This window comes from Grampus griseus, assembly GCF_964374135.1.
Source record: "Grampus griseus genome assembly, chromosome: 2".
NCBI classification, from domain to species: domain Eukaryota; kingdom Metazoa; phylum Chordata; class Mammalia; order Artiodactyla; family Delphinidae; genus Grampus; species Grampus griseus.
In genome coordinates this window covers 116,239,430-116,257,072 of record NC_139018.1, presented here as the reverse complement: position 1 = coordinate 116,257,072, position 17,643 = coordinate 116,239,430, and the positions used below count along the sequence as shown (strand labels likewise).

General features: G+C 56.6%; 1 protein-coding gene across 1 annotated transcript in view; it reads right to left on the bottom strand.

The window, feature by feature from the left end:
- Window positions 1-271: 271 nt before the first annotated feature.
- The window catches only part of PML (PML nuclear body scaffold), a 44,092-nt gene continuing 26,720 nt past the window's right edge, over window positions 272-17,643 (bottom strand). The window contains 6 exon segments of the mRNA XM_082647831.1: window positions 272-3,694; window positions 4,746-4,896; window positions 13,665-13,715; window positions 15,005-15,134; window positions 15,136-15,449; window positions 15,851-15,970. Of these exon segments, the coding sequence (XP_082503957.1) occupies window positions 2,940-3,694; window positions 4,746-4,896; window positions 13,665-13,715; window positions 15,005-15,134; window positions 15,136-15,449; window positions 15,851-15,970 (1,521 nt within the window). The 3' untranslated portion in view covers window positions 272-2,939.

Here is a 17,643-nt window from a genome sequence, read left to right as displayed (position 1 = left end):
CCTGAGAGTAGGGGAGGGCTGGGAAGGGCTGAGCTGGGCTGCCACAGGAAAGTTGTTGTCTGCTCCAGGGCTGTGTGGCTGAAACCTCCCATCTGGGTATTTTTGGGACACAAAGCCACCTACTGCTCAACCACTCCAAGGCAGACTCCCCTGCTCTCCTTCCTGGCTCCCTGGGACCCAGGACCCTCCAGCCCCACTAAGTTGTCTGCTCCATGCCAGATCTTGTTCTTTATTCCCCTGAAGACAAGCCGAAGTCCTCTGTTTGCTAAGATCCAATATCTGTTTATTTTTCTGTAACTTATAAAGCAATAACACTGTCATCTTTGTTGTCAGTAAAATAAGATCTTACATTTGTGTGGTTCTTCATACATTAAAAGGCTACTTTCAGAAACATTTTCTCATTGGTTCACACGAGATCCTATGAGGCAAAAACAACCCATATTATGCCATTTTACAGAGTCAGAGCCTAAGCATCGACGAGTTTGATGTACCAGACTAGAGTCAGAGGCAACTAAGTGAGGATTGAAACTCAGCGCCCTGACTTCTAGCCCAGCAAACTTGTGGTTAGTTGACATGGATAAACCTGAGATAGGATTCAAAGATGAAGCACAAGAGACATATTTGGATTTGCAATTAGACACTAAAACTCCAGGACTGGAATTTGGGCACCTGGGACAGGTAGGTGGGGCTAAGGGCAGTGGCACTGCTCAAATCACATTACCTGGCTCGTCACCCAGGCCAGGGGGGTTGCTAATTCCTACACTGCCTGTGCCAGGGGAATCCCTGCAGGCACTAATGAGAACTCCATCTGTGACAACCAGCGTACAGGATTTTCCAGCAGAGGTAAAGTTCCTACAGACCCTGGTCTCTGACTCCCTCTAGGGGGTAATTCTTGAAGTGGGTGCTTCTTTCCCTCCAGGTGGCTCCCCGCTTTGGACATGATCCCAGACAGGCCCACCCTGGTCTGCCCACTTGGAATGGGGTTTCTTATCCTTGAGGCCCATACCTGAGCAACAAGGGCCTCTCAGCTCTGCTAAGTCCTGAAAGACATCCCACAAAGAACAGATATGCCAGCAAGTGCCCCCTTTGCCAGGCAAGAGGCTGCCCAGTGGCTCCTGGGGTGGGCTGAGCAGAGTTTGTGATTGGGGCATCAGGCTTTGACGATTCACATCTTTATTAGAGGCTGTGACAGTGGAGAGAGGGCAGAACAGCCCTTTGCTGTAAAACCTGTGATCAGCTCCATCTGAAGGTAGAAAGCATTGTGAGGCTGGGCTTGGCAGGCTCAGTCCCGAGGTGGGGCTGAGGGGAAGATGCTGTGAGGAGTGGTCCAAGCGCTGCCTTGCTGTTGCCAAGATGGTCATCACAGCCAGACTGAGGCTCCAGCCCCCTCCTCCCCTCACCCACCAGCCTGTTTTACTGAGCTTCAGAGCCAGCGCCTACTTTGAATCGGAATCTTATTTGAAATGCATCCGAGTTCACTGTTAGGGCCACAGCACTCTCAACGTGATGGCACGTTCCTGCGTGATCCCTCAGTGGGTCTTCAGGGGCCCCCCGCTGGATGGGGGCAGGGGTGTGCGTGCAAAGCCTTCACCCACGTGAAAGCTGAAGCCATGGAGGCACCCCAGTATCAGGGGGCCAAGGAAGAGGGATGGGAGAGGGGCAGAGGGGAAGGGACCGTGGTTCTGCTAGTCACACGAGACTGGCCTGACCTGCCTGTGTTCTGCTGCTGACCTCTAGCGTGACCACAAGGTTGGGGACCTTAGCTTAGGGCTGGGACCAAAGGTTCAAGAATGAAAACCTCCTTGACCACTGCCTCAGAGGCCTGCTGTCCATTCCTAAAACCCCAGAATGGCAGAGCTGGATGCGAGCTCTAGGACCGTGCTGGCTAACCAGCCCATTTCACAGGTGGGGATGTGGGGGCTCAGGCCCTCCCCTGGGTTCCACTCAACGCACACAGTCAGGGCCAGGGCCGGGACCTTCTCTGCTTCTCCCTGGAGGAGAGTCTATCAGAGCAATGCTTCTGAAACTTGGCAGGCAACAGAATTGTCTGGAGAATGCACTAAAGCAGCTTGCTGGGAGATTCCAATGCTGTGGGTCCCTGGAGTCCACTGAAAGCGGCGCTGGGTTGGAGGACGCACCTCAGGAAGGCTGGGGGCCGGGGACAGTGCAGAGAACGTGAAGGGCAAAGCCTCGACTAAGGGGAGGCATCTGTGTAGGCAGGAGGAGGGAAGCAGGCTTGGAAGGGTTGCAGTCTGGAAGCACGGACAGGCATGGTGCAGCAGCCCCTGTCTCTGCTGAGAGGAGGCCCTTTGTGGGTGAAAATACTCCAGAGGGGAGGTGAACAGAGCTGGCCTCCGGGCAGGCAAAAGCTAGGAGAACCCAAATCCCTAAGGGGTGGTTTGGTTTGAAAGGCACTTATGTACCCGTGGGACCACTGGTGTTGCAGGCAGTGTCTGTGGGTGCTGTCAGAAGGTCCCCCCCGGGGCCACGGCCAGGGGTCAGGGAGGAGCGGCAAGGACACCCTTGGGAGTGGGAATCGGGTGGCTGGGGCAATACGGGGGCCACTTCGAGAGCCCAGCGGCCAGGCCTTCTTCACCAGGGACCTCCCTGGTTCTGGCACCTGGAGGAGAGGGGCCAGGGGTCTGGTGAGCTAACTTTCCTGCGCTCCCAGGGCCGCACAGGGATCTGTGCGGTGGCTGCTTGGCAGGTGGCTGCTTGGCCTTGGAACCTTCTCTGTGGGATTTTTAGAGGAGAGGAATTTGGTCCCAGAGAAGGAAACTGATTCTGGACCAAATGACAAAGGAGAACTGGGGACCAGGACCTGGGATTGCTGTGATGGGCAGGGCCTGGCTCAGGGACCCCATCCTTCTCTGTCCCCAGAAGGGTCTGAGCCAGTCATCCCTTCCTCTCAGCTCTGCTGGGAAGCCCTTTCTGCCAAGCTATGGCCAGCCAGAGGGGGTTGCAATGCCTCCTGCCCCTGCGGAGGCCGGCCCTTCCAGCAGGCCTTCGAAGTAGGTGCCCAGAGCCTGCAGGTTGAGTGCAGGCTGGCTTGTGGGCAACGAGGGGGTCTGTAGGCTCAGGAAGCGGTTGTACTTCTTCAGGCCCCCCTGCGGGTCATGGCGGTGTGCGGTCAGCAGCTCCTTGAAGCTGACCAGGTGGAGGGCCAGCAGGCGGGCCTCAGCGCGGGGCAGGACAGCCGCCCGCACCAGGGGCTGCAGGGACGCAAAGCACTGCAGGCTGCTGAAAGAGTGGACGTGCGGGGCCAGCTGGGGGCCCGGGGACACCTCGAGGAGGCGGCACAGGTCGCGCATGGTCAGGACGGCTGCCAGGGCGCTGCGTCCACTCACGTTTCTCGCCAGGTAGGTCTTGGCCAGACTCTTGAGTTTGAAGCTGCTGGCCCCGGGCACGCACTCCCGGATGAGGGGCAGGGCGGCCAGGAAGCCTGAGATGGCGTTCTGGAACTCCCCCAGCTTGTTCATGTTCTCCAGGGCCTGGAAGAAGTTGGGGAGGCCGGGCCCCCACAGCTTATAGCAGGCCAGGATGGGCCGACGCATGCTGCCCAGGAAGCACAGGAAGTGCTGCAGCCCCACCTCCAGGGAGACGGCCTTGGAGTAGATGTTGAAGGCCTTGGGCTGGATGATCACGCGGAACTGGCTTTCCTGGTTCACGGCTGCCAGCTGGCTAATCTTCTGGGCTGGGCAGGAGAGAAGGGCAGCGTGAGGCCCCAAGGGCACCGCGAGGTACCACCGGGAGCAGGGGGTCCTCTAGGGCTGCCGATCCCCCCATCCAGAGACTCCACCTTGGGGCCTGCTGGCAGGAAACAAACATCAGCCTCACGTGCAGCTCTGACCCTGGCTCCCAAGGGGAGGCGGGGCTGCCCTCCACGCCCCCTTGCTCCCCTGCTGGGAGTCCAGCTCCCTCCTGCCCCGCCACCTTCCCGAGCTCACCAAACGCTTTCACTCCAGGCCCCTCCTCTCTGTCTTCTGCCAGCCTCCACCCACCTGCACTCGAGACCCCTCGCTGCCTCTGCCTAGCCCTCCACTCCCTTTCCCCTGGCCTCCAATCCCATCAGTCACATAGCTAAGGCCCTCAGCTGTCAGAGCACTGGGTCAGACAGCACACCTGCCCAGTCCACTCCATGCAAAGCATGGCCCAGAATCTTCCAGTGAGGTCTGCAAACTGCTTCTCTGTCCTGTAGAAACACCTGCTGCTTCCGTCTGCCTGGGCTGAGCACCACATTGAGTCCAGGCCGCAGGACACGGCCTGGCCTTCTGCAGGGCCAGGGCAAACACTGTGGAGTTGAGGGAGAAGGGGTCATATTTCCCTGGGACCTTGGCTCTGCTGGCCTCCCCGTGCAGCTACCGTGGAACGAATGGGCCCTGTATTCAGAAATGTGCAGTCATGGCCTAAGGCTGTGCTTGGACTGCTGGTCTCACAGCAGCGACTTTCACATCGTGCTTCTGTTTAGAAGCGTGTTCCCAAGGCTTCCTAAGATGGGGGTGGGGTGGGCGGGAACCCCTGGAGGCTCTTGCCTTAAGCCTTTAGGCACTGGTCAAAGCAGATGTCCTTATTCAAAGAACCAAGTTCAAATACCTGGGAGGCCCAGTGCTCTGCCCACTCTCTGGCTGCAGCCATCGGCCAGAGCTCAGGGCTCTCCCGGACTCGCAGATGGCTCTGTCTGCACTTATCCTGGGGACTCAGGGACTAAGCTAGAAAGGGGTGGGGGTGGTCATTGGAGAACCCACTTTCATGGTCAATCTTGAGGTCAAAGAAAACCAGGGGCCTGTCTTCTGCTCGGGAGTCCTCAAGGCTGTTGTCCAGGACCCCGAGGGACATGGGGCCCTCCAGCTGGAGGTCACTGGACTCGCTGCTGCTGTCGGCCAGCTCTCGCGAGGGCTGCAACACAGAAAAGCCAACAGGTCAGGGGTCTGCGGGGGGCGAGAGGGAGCGCAGTGGCGATGTGAGCCTGCGCCCGTGAGCAGGCGTGCATGCTTGTGCGTGCATGAGTGTGGCGGGGGGGACTCAAGCACATGGGTATGGTGGGGGCATCTGTGTGCACTTGAGGGAGGGCATGTTACTGGGAAAGGGAAGATGGGTCTCCAAGTGAGCGCATGAATGGATGTGAACATGCACGTGTGAGGGCTGTGCCTGTGAACCAGGACATGTGCATTAGTGCATGAGTAGGATGAGATCACGTGAGCAAGTGTGAGTGTGCGTGAAAAATGTGTGGGAATGAATGCAAATATCGTGTGTGTGTGCATCTGGGTGTGCACAAGGGGTGTGGGATTGTGGGCCTGTGTTGACACAAGTGTGTGTGAAAGGGGTATGCACGAGGGGTGTGGGGCTGTGGACCTGTGTCGACACAAGTGTGTGTGAAAGTGTGATACTTTGTGGGTGAGTGTGCGCATGTGCGAGCAGGGCTGGGTGTGGAGGATTAGGGAAGGTGCCAGGGCCGAGGCTGGCAGGGCCCGACGTGTCTGCTCCTGATGTCGTCTCTCTGAGCAGACTCAGAACAAATATCATAAACCTGGGACGGGGGGGAAGGAGGCTCATCTCGAACCTCAGGTGTTTCTCTGGAAGGGGCGAGGTACCTGGCTTTTCCTGTCCCCCAAGCGAGCTGAGGTCCCAGTGTCCTGCACAAAGGAGAGGGGAGGGCTGCTGGGCCTCTGGGACACCAGCCACCTCTAGGGGTACACACAGAGCCTGGCTGTGAGAACAGTAGAGAGAAGACTCCCCAGGTTTGGCGTCCAGGAGATGGTGCTTAGGGAAGCCGGAGGCCAGGCCTCCTCCAGGCTGGCACCTGAGGGTCTGTTCTCTCCCTCACCAAGGCAAGAACACTGTTTAAAGGCCTTGGGGCTGGGGAAGAGTTCTGGCTATAAGAGTTTAAACCCCGGGGCTGGGACTAAAGAGAAGGGTGGAGTCTTTCATAATGTAGATTGCACACCTGCCAAAGCCAGACGTTCAGTCTTCGGTGGCCTGCTCTGAACCTCCTGTGAATGCCACCTGTGGACACTAACCAGACACTGGGAGGGACATGGCCAATGTCACAGGGCCAGCTGGGGGCACTGCTGGGACAGAGTCCAGAGAAGACCTCGATCGTTCCCCCTTAGGGACTGTCCCTGGTGGCTGATAGAGTCAGCCTCACGTGGGGCCATCTGAGGCCTCCCTGAACTCTGGCCTCTGGCTAACGTCCCTGGTCTGGGGCAGAATTAGCATACTTTCTTAGGCCCTTCCACCCTCCAGGTGAAACATTTGTTTTACCAAAACTTCAGCCAAGAGCAAAGTCTTTACTAATCACAATTAAAACGTGCTTCCTGAGAGGGGCTGATCTGTATTTGCCTTTCACAGCCCTACCCCAGGCTCACCAACTTCCTCCTAGTCACTGATAGAAACAGACATTCACTATGAGTCCATCTAGAGCTTGTGTTGCTTACAGCAGCCTGTGAGTTCTGGGACTTTATACCTGAGGCCCTAATTTGACAAAAGATATGCCTTGCATATCTGTATTCTTCATTTGACCATACATCCGTTTGGCCTGTCTTGCTCTGAGTCTCTGTCGTGCTGTCACGGCTCCCTTGCCTCCCTATGAGGAGCCTTCTCCAGGAGTCTTCCTTAAAGTTGCTAGCCTGTAGACAGGAGACGCCGCCTTCTTCCCCCATGGGAGAATCAAGTTGTTTTCTATCTCCAATCTTCCAGTGCCTGTTCTGATCACAAGGCTGGGGTGCTCTCACACTTGGGCTGGTGGAAAGAGCTGGACTCCCCTTGCTATGGCCTCCCCTGGGCTTCGGCTGAAGAGCTGTCCCCTTGGCCAAGTCCTCTCTGCCACCCACCGACACAGTACGCTGGGCTTTCCCTTCTTCCTTCTTCTCTTTGCTCTAAACTGCAGAAGCCCTTGCAGTGGCCCAGGGTGCTTCCATCTGTCTTCTGGTACTGTCTCTTCAGGCTGCAGGGCCAGAGTCTTCTCTTCAGATATTCTCCTCCAAGGGTTGAGCTCCCTGGCAAGCAGCACACCTGCATCCTTGAGCTAACTCCCCCATCTTTATACCAGGGTCATCTATGATAGCCATGAGAACCTCATTTTTTAAGAGCCTCCCGAGGTCCTGGGGTCATTTTCTCTTTTATAGTCATGGAAATATCCTTCGTCCTGAACTTACTGAAGACCTGCTTGCTCCCTTCATAAAAGGACACTCCTTTCCACTGAGTTGTCGAGGGAAGGAGGGTTGAATCTTCCAGCCGTGACTCCTTTTCCTCCCAGATTCCTCTTGTCCTTGAAAACTTCCATAAAGTATGGCTACCCCATGGGACTGGTCTCACTGGAATGCCTCCCACTGAACTCCAGCCAGGTGTAAAGGCAATTCCCCCTCCCTGCCTTAAATCCCAGCAGTACAGCTGGGAAGTACTGACACAATTAAGAAAGACTTTTTTTTAAAGACCCAGACTTAACAGAATCAGCACATAGAGGCTCCAGGGCAGGATGTCTTTCTGGCCCTGCTCATTTTCTGCCCCTGTTCCACACCCCGACACTGCCACTTCCCGACCTTATTCCACAATCAGGATAATGGGGAGGGGGGGATAGAGAGGGAGAGTGGCAGAGACCAGAACCCAAGAATCTAGAAGAGGGCCTTTCATCGGAAAAAGCTGAGATTTGCTTGGAAGGGAAAGGGATGGCAGCAGAAGGAACTGGAGTGGGGAAGGGACCAGAGCCCATGTGTGAGGACTCTAAGTGAAAAGTGGGATGAGGCTTTGAGGGACCAGGGAGTGGCAGATGGTGAGGGCTGGAGTGAAGTGGTGGAGGGTTTAAGGAGTGCTGCTGTGAGCTAGGAGTTGGATCCCCTGTAATAGTCTCTGAAAGATGTGAGTAAATACTGGACACTTGGTTAATGGACTGTGTTTCTTTGACTGCAAAACTGTGTTCAGACTGAGCCACGTGGGATCTGGGATTCTTTTCGGGCTACACAGGCAACTAGGACACACAGGCAATCGGGTTCATGAGCTCTATTTCACTTATCTTCATCACAGTCAACTTAGCAGATCAGTCACATCCCAACTCAACACAGCAGGTGTAACGGCCATTCCAAGGTGCTCAGAGGAAGCAGCTGGGTTGACATCACCTTCCAGAAGTCTAGGAGGTTTATCTGGGAAGAGCCAGTATTTCCCCTCCACACCTGGATCATAGCCCAGCAATGTACACCTCACCTCTGCTCAAGGCTGATACGTATAGAAAGGGGCGGCATTCCTCTGACACAGATGTGCAATTGACTCCCCCAATTTAGTGAGTCTCTACCTTGGTTGTGCATAGCAGCTTAAAAAAATCTTGACGTCCAGGCTGCACCCCAGACCAAGTCAGTTAGAATCTCTGGGGGGTGGGACCCAGGAATCTGTCCTTGGTTAAAACCCCCCAAGTGACACCAGTGTGCAGCCAGGATTGGCAACCACTGTCCTAATGACTGATGTATTCCACGTTCGGGCATCAGCAAATCAGACAGGAGCCAAACTCTTTGATATTTAACATCCTCACCTGAAGATACCTGTCTAGTATCTGACATTAATACTAATCGAGAGTCCGCAGCTCCTGAGGAACCTTCTTAGCACCCGAGCTGAAGCAACAGCTGGGATCAGTGGGGCAAGACACACACTGGTGTATTTTGCAGACACAAAACCACAGCTCTTGCAAAGCCTGAAGGCCCCAGAGATACTTCACATGTTATCTGTTAACCTAAACGATCCCATTAGCCAGCCTGTAGCCCCTACTGCCCTCTGCCCACTGCTCTGCAGGCTGCTGCTGCCCATTGGAGGACACGGCTCCCATCTTCGCAGCTGAGCACCTGTTTACTTTTCTGATACACTCATTCACCAGCATCACGGTCCCTCCCCTGGATCAGGTGCTCCCCACAGGCCTCCCTTCCACTGCCGGTCACCACTGCCACTCCTGCCAGGGGCTGCCCCCTCGGCTAGGCCGCCTGCTGATTCCACTTGGTCCTGCTGCTATCGGGCACTGGGGCGAGTCTTCCGTCCGAAGAGTGGATGAGAGCATCTATCTTTTTCTGCTTCGGATCCGTTAACACAGGGCCCGCAGCAGACATGTGTCTGACCCACCTCATTTTTAAGCACAGTCCTCACTCCAGGTCTCCAGCATCAGACCTGTGTCTTGCCCCTCCACCCCAAGACTACAGCCCCACTGCCTCTCCCGGCAGGGGCGAGGTCTCCTACAGAGCACCCCTGCTGCCCAGGCAGCCTCTCCCCAGCCCTGCCCACCACGCCAGGTCTGTGCCAGAACCGACCTGCCCCCCACGTCTCGATTCCAGCCACTGACACAGCTGCAGCCCGAGCAGGGGGCCTACACACCCTGGTACACTTGGAAACACAGTATCTTAGCAGACCAGTTTTCTACAGCTCTCACACACTGGCAGGTTAGATAAAGGCTGCAGGGAGGGGAGGACAGGGGAGTCTGGAGCACCCTGCAAATGTGGCCCTGCTCCCTTCCTCCAAAGAACTCTGGGAGCACCAGGGATCTGGAAGGGGGTATGGAAGGTGGGTGAGAGATGCACCTACTTAGGGGGATCTAATTTGTGTTCTTTTTAATTTTTTTTTTCCCCTGACAAGTTTTGGACTCGTGTAATGGTTGATTTGAAAAACTTGTCTGAAGGAGCCCTACACAAAGGCAGTGATCCTCTGGCTCTCTTGCCTCCAGACTGGCTCGCCAAAGGTGAGCAGCTGCTTCTAATCGTCTAATTCTTCCTAACCCGAAATGTGCTTCTCCTTCCTGAGTTGATCAACCTCAGATATCATCCAGTGGCTCCTTGCTGACAGCCGAGCACTAGACGAACCACCCCCGTCCCACCCCACCTCCAAAATATTGCTGGTTTCAGTGCCTCCACCTGGCACTCATGACGTCTGGCAGGACTAAGGGCGTTCCGATCCTTTTCTCGCTCTTTCCTTCCCAGGTTTCTGTCTCTACCCAAGGTCAGTCTTGTTTTAATTTTATCAAGATTATGGAATAGAAAGAAGTGTCCAGATTTCAGAGGAATTTAGAACATGGAAAGACTCAAAAAGTGATTGCCTGTGAGGAATAATAAAAAGCACAGGGGGGGTCCTGGGCAGCTCTGGGGTCTTGGATTCTGTAACTAGGCAGATGGTGCAATTTACTGAGAGGAGAGGAGGAGAGGTGAGTTCGAGGCTTCTATGGGGCATCTGAGTGGAGCTGTCAGGACGCCATTGGCCCTGTTGGTCCTGCGGGCATGAGCCCATAGTGAAGACGTGGGTGTGGCTGAGATCACGGGGAGTGGGGGGGGGGGGAGTACACAGACTAGAAAGAGAAGAAGGCCCAGACCTAAGCCAGAGAACAACAGTTAAAAGAACACAGAGACCTGAAGGGGGAGTAGGGAGGAGCAGCCAGAGCTGCAGGAGGAAGTGTCCTGAACCCAAGGGAAGCAGAGTCTTTCGGGGAGTTAGGACTGAAGGCGACCACTGGACTCGGAGGTGTGGAGGTTACCTTGGCGCTGGTGGCAGGGCTCACTGGCATGGTGGGGAAGGGCAGGGGAGTGGGGTGAGGAAGGAGCACCAAGGGGGTGAAGGTCCGGGGTGGGGGTTGCCGAGATAGGACAGACTTTCTTCAGGGTGCCTAGCTGTAGCCCATAGAAAGTGTTTGAAGACACAGATGAGCATGGGGAGATGCAGTAGGCTCCCAAGGAGACAGGAGGGTGGGGCCAGGAAGAGGGGGAGTGGGTCCTACAGGGAGGTGGCCATCCCCACCACCCTAACAGAAGGAACGGGGGAAGGATGTAACCAGGTCGGGTCAATCTGTCATCAGAGAGCGAGACGGGGGCTGCTCCCATGCCACCTGTCAACCTCCGAGGGCAGAAGGTGCAGCCACCTGGCAAGAGCGAGCGGGGCGGGGATGAGGGACCAGAGCTAGGGAAGTGGAGGTGCAGCGAGGGGCCGTGGAGAGCCGAGGGGCGTGCTGAGGCAGGAAGCCAGGGAGCCCAGGAGACAATCATTTGTAGCTTTCCTCGCCTTGACTTTTCTCCAACACAAGTCGGCCTCCTGGTGGCGGCGTGGAGCAGGGGAACGCTACCAAATCCTTCCAGGGTTGTCTTTGGAGGACAGGCTACCAGGAGGCCGGCGGGTGAGGGAGGCAGGGCACTGAGATCCTGGTGAAAGGCTGGCTGAAATGGGGGACCTTGCTGGCTGGTGGGCAGGAGGCAGAGGCAGAAGGAGCTGGGAGGGAGAGGGCAGAGGTCCTGGAAGGAACGGGTTGAGAGCTCAAGCAGGAGGCTGTGGTCAGAGTCTGCGTGGGACAGTTTAGAGATGGAAAGTTCTCAGTGATGGCGAGGTCTGGGGGGAGGGGGCATGGGGGATGGGATTGGCAGCTGCAGGGGAATGGGGCAAAGATCCCTGAAAGCTCAAGGTGAGGAGAGACCAGGGTGGTGGATGTTGAAGTCACCCAGGAAGGCTGGACCTGCGTGGGGAGAGGAAACCTAGGAGGCAGTCTTCCTACGTGAGGGAAGGCAGGAGAATGTCTGAGATGAGCTGGGGCAAGTGGGGTTCATCTGGAGAGCCCAAACCTCAAAGGCACAGGGGATCTTGCCAGACGGTGGGACCCAAACAGGAGGCACAGAGGGCCTGGACCCTACCTCCCACCTCTGATGCTCCCAGGATGTGGGGGAAAGAGGGACATAGCAGCCCCCCAGGTGAACCAAGCGTCAGTGCAGGGAGGAGACAAAAAACACCTGCAGGGAAGGGCTAAGCCCAGCAGGGAATCTGATGGTCATGCAAGAAGGGTTTGCAAGGGTGATCGTTCAACAAGTATTTATTGAGCAGCCGCACCTGCCAGGGCCTGGGAGCGACACAGTCCCTGCCCTCCTCGGCTTACATCCTGGCAGAGGCCCAGTGGGAAGGCTTGGGGTGGGGGGATGGGGCAGTGGGAGGTGCAAAGGGTGAGAGAAGCTTCCTTGTCTTGGGCAAAGAGGCCTGAGGATGTGAGGAACAAGGGCCTGAATCTCAGTCACACCCCCATGGCTGGGGAGGACTTGTCTCTTTACCCAGAGGTCCATGGAGCCATTCATGCCCTTGTTCACTCTCTGACGATGTACTGGATGCCTACTGTGTGTAGGGCCTTCAGGTGCGTGGGCTGGGCTGGGTAGCAGGGTGGAGGGGCTTGGGGAGCAGAGGGGGTGTGTTGGCCACAAGGTTACAAGAGGAAGGTGACCAGGGTCAGGGCTGCAGAGGAGGGAGGCACTTGGGCTCTCAGAGGCTTGTCTGCGGGGGGCCCGTGCTCGTGGGAGGCCTATTTGGAGGGTGGGGTGGTGGGAATGCATTTGGAGGGACTTCCAGTGGGACCTGGACTTGGGGATTCTCCATGGGGGCTCTGCCAGAGTCCCCAGGAGAGACTCCTGCTCCAAGAGCCTGGGGTGCTCTGCCTCCCCCGACCCCCCCCCTGAGAGAGGCATCAAGTTGGGGAGCCACAGAGGAGAGCGGAAGGGCAAAGAAGTTGTTGAGCCACTGGGCCACGCGCGAGGAGCCCCGGAGGGAGCGGCCGCGGGATCGTGCTGCCCGTCCCGCCCGGCGGGGTTGGCTGTTGGCCGTTGTGAGGCGGGCGGGACACTCCTGGGGACCGGCAGGTTGGCTGGGAGTCCCGGTGGTGGCCGGGGTGGGGGCCTGGACTGGCCCTTGGGAGGGAGAACAAGTCCACATGGGGGCACAATACACTCTGAGGGGCAGGCGTAAGATATGGCGAAGGCGCGGGTTTCTTTGTGCTCTGCGTGATAGGAAGTTGATCCCACGGTGGACGGCAGCTTGCTCCTGGTGAGCGGCAGGCTGTCCGGGACACACAGCATCAGGGACGGCAGCTTGCTCTGCAGGATGGTGGGGAGGCCAAGCGGGGGGTCGGCATGTGCCACGGGGCAGAAGAGAGGCCCAGCAGGGGTGGGACGCTCGGCGAGCTCTCGGCGTAGGCTGGGCTGGCGAGGAGGGAGGTGCGACGGTCTCCATGGGCTCCATACGCTTTCCAACACAGAACCTCAGACTGAGGGCTGGAAGGGACCTCAGGGGCCACCCAGTCCAACCTTCCATTCTATTCTGATCCCTTCTGCCCCTGGACAGGTGACAGCCCAGCCTCCATTAACAAACCTCCAGGGACAGAAGGGTCACAACCCCTAAGGTCGCTTGTTCCATTGTGGGATGGCTTTAAAGAAGTTCTTCTTACATGGAGTCACCACGTGCTTGTTTGGGCCCTGCATGGGGCTGCCCTGCGCCCTCACACCCCCAGAGAGCCCTCAACAGCTGCCATTAACCAGGGAATGAACGCTTGTCCGCCCTCCTCACCGAGGACTTAAGAGGACAGGAAACGCATAAGGAAGCTCCAGACACAAGCATTGGCTAGTCCAGAAATGAGACAGAGCCCTGGAAGGAAGCCCGCTCCCAGCTTTTCAGAAGAGTACATGTGATTACTGAAGGCTGCTGCCCTGGTATGGAGGGAGGGTCAGAGCGGTCCAGACCACAGCTGGCATTTGGAGACTATCCTCTGGACAGCTCAGGACTCACTGCCTTGCTGGTAAATTCCCCAGGCGCAACGCGAGTCTGAGAGTCACCTGCTGTGGCTGCGGCCCCTGGGACCTGGAATGGGGGGAGGCAGGAGTCCTAGGCCGAACTTCTGAGCCACTCACCGAGTTTTCGGCATCTGAGTCTTCCGAGCTGCTGATCACCACGACACGCTCCTCTGAAACGGGGTAGGGGAGACAACGTTAGGGCCTGCCAGGGATGCCCGTGGACGGGGCCCAGGGTGTTCTCCCGTGGGAATCCTTGCAGGCCAGTGAACGGGGTGGGTGACGTGTGCCCTGCAACGGGGGATGTGAACGTTCAGCGTGTGTGCCAGCGTGCATCTGCTTGTGCAGAGGGGTTATTCAAGGTGGACTTCCATCACTGCGTACTGTGCCTTGCCTGTGAACGCTTAATTCAGCTGTTGGCCCTGGAGTGATTCAGAATTTACTACCTGTGGAGGGGGCGTGACAAGCACCACCTGGTTTGGAACCTTTGGCCGTCCTAAAGCGGCACACTGGTTTGTTCCACTTCTCAGCTCCGTAAGCCACAAGACGTTTGAGTTAAAAGATACTTTATCGGGCTTCCCTGGTGGCGCAGTGGTTAAGAATCCGCCTGCCAATGCAGGGGACACAGGTTTGAGCCCTGGTCCCGGAAGATCCCACATGCCCCGGAGCAACTAAGCCCGTGCACCACAACTACTGAGACTGCGCTCTAGAGCCCACGAGCCACAGCTACTGAGCCCGCGTGCCACAACTACTGAAGCCTGCGCGCCTAGAGCCCGTGCTCCGCAATAAGAGAAGCCACCACAATGAGAAGCCCGCGCACCAGAATGAAGAGTAGCCCCCGCTTGCCACAACTAGAGAAAGCCTGTGTGCAGCGACAAAGACCCAACGCAGCCAATAAATAAAGAAACAACTTAATTAGTTTTAAAAAAAGATACTTTATCTAGGTTAATCAAAACCTTCTGATTACCAATAGTATTTGTGAGCAAGGATTAACAGTCAGGGCTGAGTGTGTGACCAGGGTCGGGGTTCAGTGTGACCAGGAACAGGGCTCAGTGTGGGACCTAGAATGAAAATAAAGCTGGACTCTGGGTAAAACAGATCCAGGAAGAACTGTCTTGAACATTCCAGAATTCTATGGGCTGACCTCAACTCACATGAAAGGACTCCCTCTCTGGCAGGGGCCGTAAAAGGTATCTAGGACAAACGAGGTACCTTAGGCAGGTGGCAGAAAAATTGGGGAACCGATGGGTGTGGACTTTACCCAAGTCCTCTCTGGGCACATACCAGGCACCCACCAACAAACATTTCTTGGGGAGACCCACCCCATGCAGAGGCATAGTGCTGGGTTCTGTAAGTGTGAAGACTGTGTTAGGGAAAGGAACTAAGGAGATGTGGTCTTTGGCCCGTCACGCTCGTCTCACTGGCATCCCAGCAAAACACAGCCTAGCTGAACTATCCACTCTCATCCCCCAGACAAACCCTGGGCTCTCCCTTCCCCGTCTGGTGGCAGCTGAGGGCGGGACACACAGGGAATGCTGTTGGCTTTGGGCTCCGTGGGGAGGGTCAGGATGCAGAAGAGGGGTCCCACCCAGCCCCTGGAGGACAGCGTGCAGGCCTCAGCCTCTGCTGCCCACGCACCTCCCTACCTGCCTCCCCAGGGTCGCTGGTCGCATGGTTGCTGTCGGGCAGGAAGGTCTCATTTCCTATGACGGGGGTCTTGGGGCTGGGGGACCTGTCCAGGTGGGGTGGCGAGACTGCCTTGGAGGTGCTGGGCCGGGGCTGCTCAGGGGAGCTCCGAGCCAACCTTGACTCCTTCTCCTCCTCAGACTCCATCTTGATGACCTTCCTGGGGCACTCGGTCTGGCAGGACTTCCTCTTCTGTGGTGTGGCTGTGTTGGAGACCTCCTGTGCAGCGGGGAGTCACAGGGTAGGGTCAGGAGCCTCCCACTGGGGCAGCGGGCAGAGACCAGACCTGGTGGCAGGAACATGTGCCCCCCGTGCCCTTTGCTCCTGCTCTTCTCTCTGCTATCTGCCACTCAGATCACGCCTCTCTATAAAGGATGGCCTCCCAGGTCAGCATGCACACTGGCCCTGCTAGTGACCACTGACCACTGACCTCTGCTGGCCTCTGACTGCCCTGGGAGGGGCTCGTGCTTGGAGAGGAGCTTCCTGACAGGGCAACCAAGAGCAGGAGAGCGTAGAGTAGGTGCCTATTGAGGTCTGGATTCTCACTTCAGCTCCACCTCTTACCGCCTAGGAGGATCTGGGCCCTCGGGAGGGGAGGGGAGGGCGGGGGAGAACCTTACCTCTCTGCAGGAGGGGTCTTTGATGGAGTAGGCGTACACTGGCACAGGGTGTGCCCCTGGCACCGGCTGTACCACAGTCAATCCTGGGGCCTGCACCTGGGCCCTCTGCGCCTCCTCTGGCTGCAAAGTCAGGAAATGAGGGTAGTCAGAAACGACCAGGCAGCAGGACAAGGGCCAGGTCCCCAGGCCTGGGGTCAGCCCAGTCCCCAAGGCCTCACCCAGAAACAGGTGCAGGCTGCCCAGTCCAAAGCCCAGAGCCTACTGGGGACCAGAAATCCTCCCCACAGCCTCCATGACTTCACTCTCTTGTGACCCTGAGGTGCTGGCATCCAGGGACCACTTCAATGCCTGTGCATCCTAACGGGGCTGAAAGATGACCTCAGGGATCACACTGCCCAACAATTCAAGGCTCGTGTGACAACAGGCCCAGCCTAGACAACTCCAGGGACAAAGTGCTCACTACTAATGGAAGCAGTTCGTCTCCAGCTGCAAAATCATAACAGGTAGGAAATCCTTCCACTGAGCTGACACTGGCCTCCCTGTCACCTGTTCACAATAGCCAAAAGGTGGAAACAACCCAAACGTCCATCAGCTGATGAATGGATAAACAAAATGTGGGACAGCCATTCAGGGGAATATTATCCAGCCATAAAAAGGAATAAAGTTCCGACACACACAACGTGGATGAACCTTGAACACATCAGGCTAAGTGAAAAGCCAGCCACAGAAGAATACATACTGTATGATTCCATTTATGTGAAATATTCAGAGGTGCCAATGCACGGAGACAGCAGATTGGTGGTTGCCAGGGGCTGGGGGAGGGGAAGTGAGGAGTGACTGCTTCATGGGTACTGGGTTTCCTTTTGTGGTAATGAAAGTACTCTGGCACTAGAGGTGGGATGGTTGTACCAGACCGTGAGTGTACTAAATGTCACTGGATTGTACACTTTAAAATAGTTAAAATGGTGAATTTTCTTATGTGAATTTTACAATAAAATTATCGTTTAAAAAAAGAGGATGGCACTATATTACGATTATTGCCTATCTACAGAGAAGGAAACCAAGGCACAAAGAGGTGAAGTGATTTCCTAAGGTCACATACCTAATAAGGGCCTGGACCAGAGCTTGAATCGTGTTTTTGAAATGCAAGTTCCCTTCCTGCACCCACTGTATCCTTTAACATCCCTCTGCACCATCTTTCTCAACCGTGTGACACTGAAGAATAAGCCGGACCTTTTGCTGAAACCAAGTGGGTGACGTGGGGCGTGTCCCTCCGAAAGGGGAGGCCCAGCCTCCGGGGCTCAATCCAGGGGCCCTGGCCTGCCACTCCTGCCTGCAATCCTGACCCCTTGGCACCTCACAGGCCCTGTGCGCTCAGCGGATGACCACCCATCAGGAGCCTGCGGTCGGCCCACCCAGTGAAGGAAGGGGATTCCCACACAGCTGGAGGGGGCTCTGGGTTGAGCAGAGAAAAGCCAGGCACTGGGCTGTACGAGGATGAGGCCAGGGATGTGCCTTCCTCAGGACAAGCTCTGTCCCTCCCATGTGGTGGGCGACATGGTCAGGCCCACCCTCACGGGGTGAACAGCAGGGATTACCTGGCCGAGCCCAGGCTGGGGAAGGCAGGGAAAGCCCCGCACGACAGGCCATGTGCTGGGGACCGGGACCCTGAGGTGGGGCTCTTCTTGGTATCGAGTGCTTTCATGTGAAATGTGGGCTCCCAAATCATTGGCTATTATGGACTGATTTCCTTCCCTCCTCCTTGTTTCCCGGGTTTCTTTTTCTCAACATCT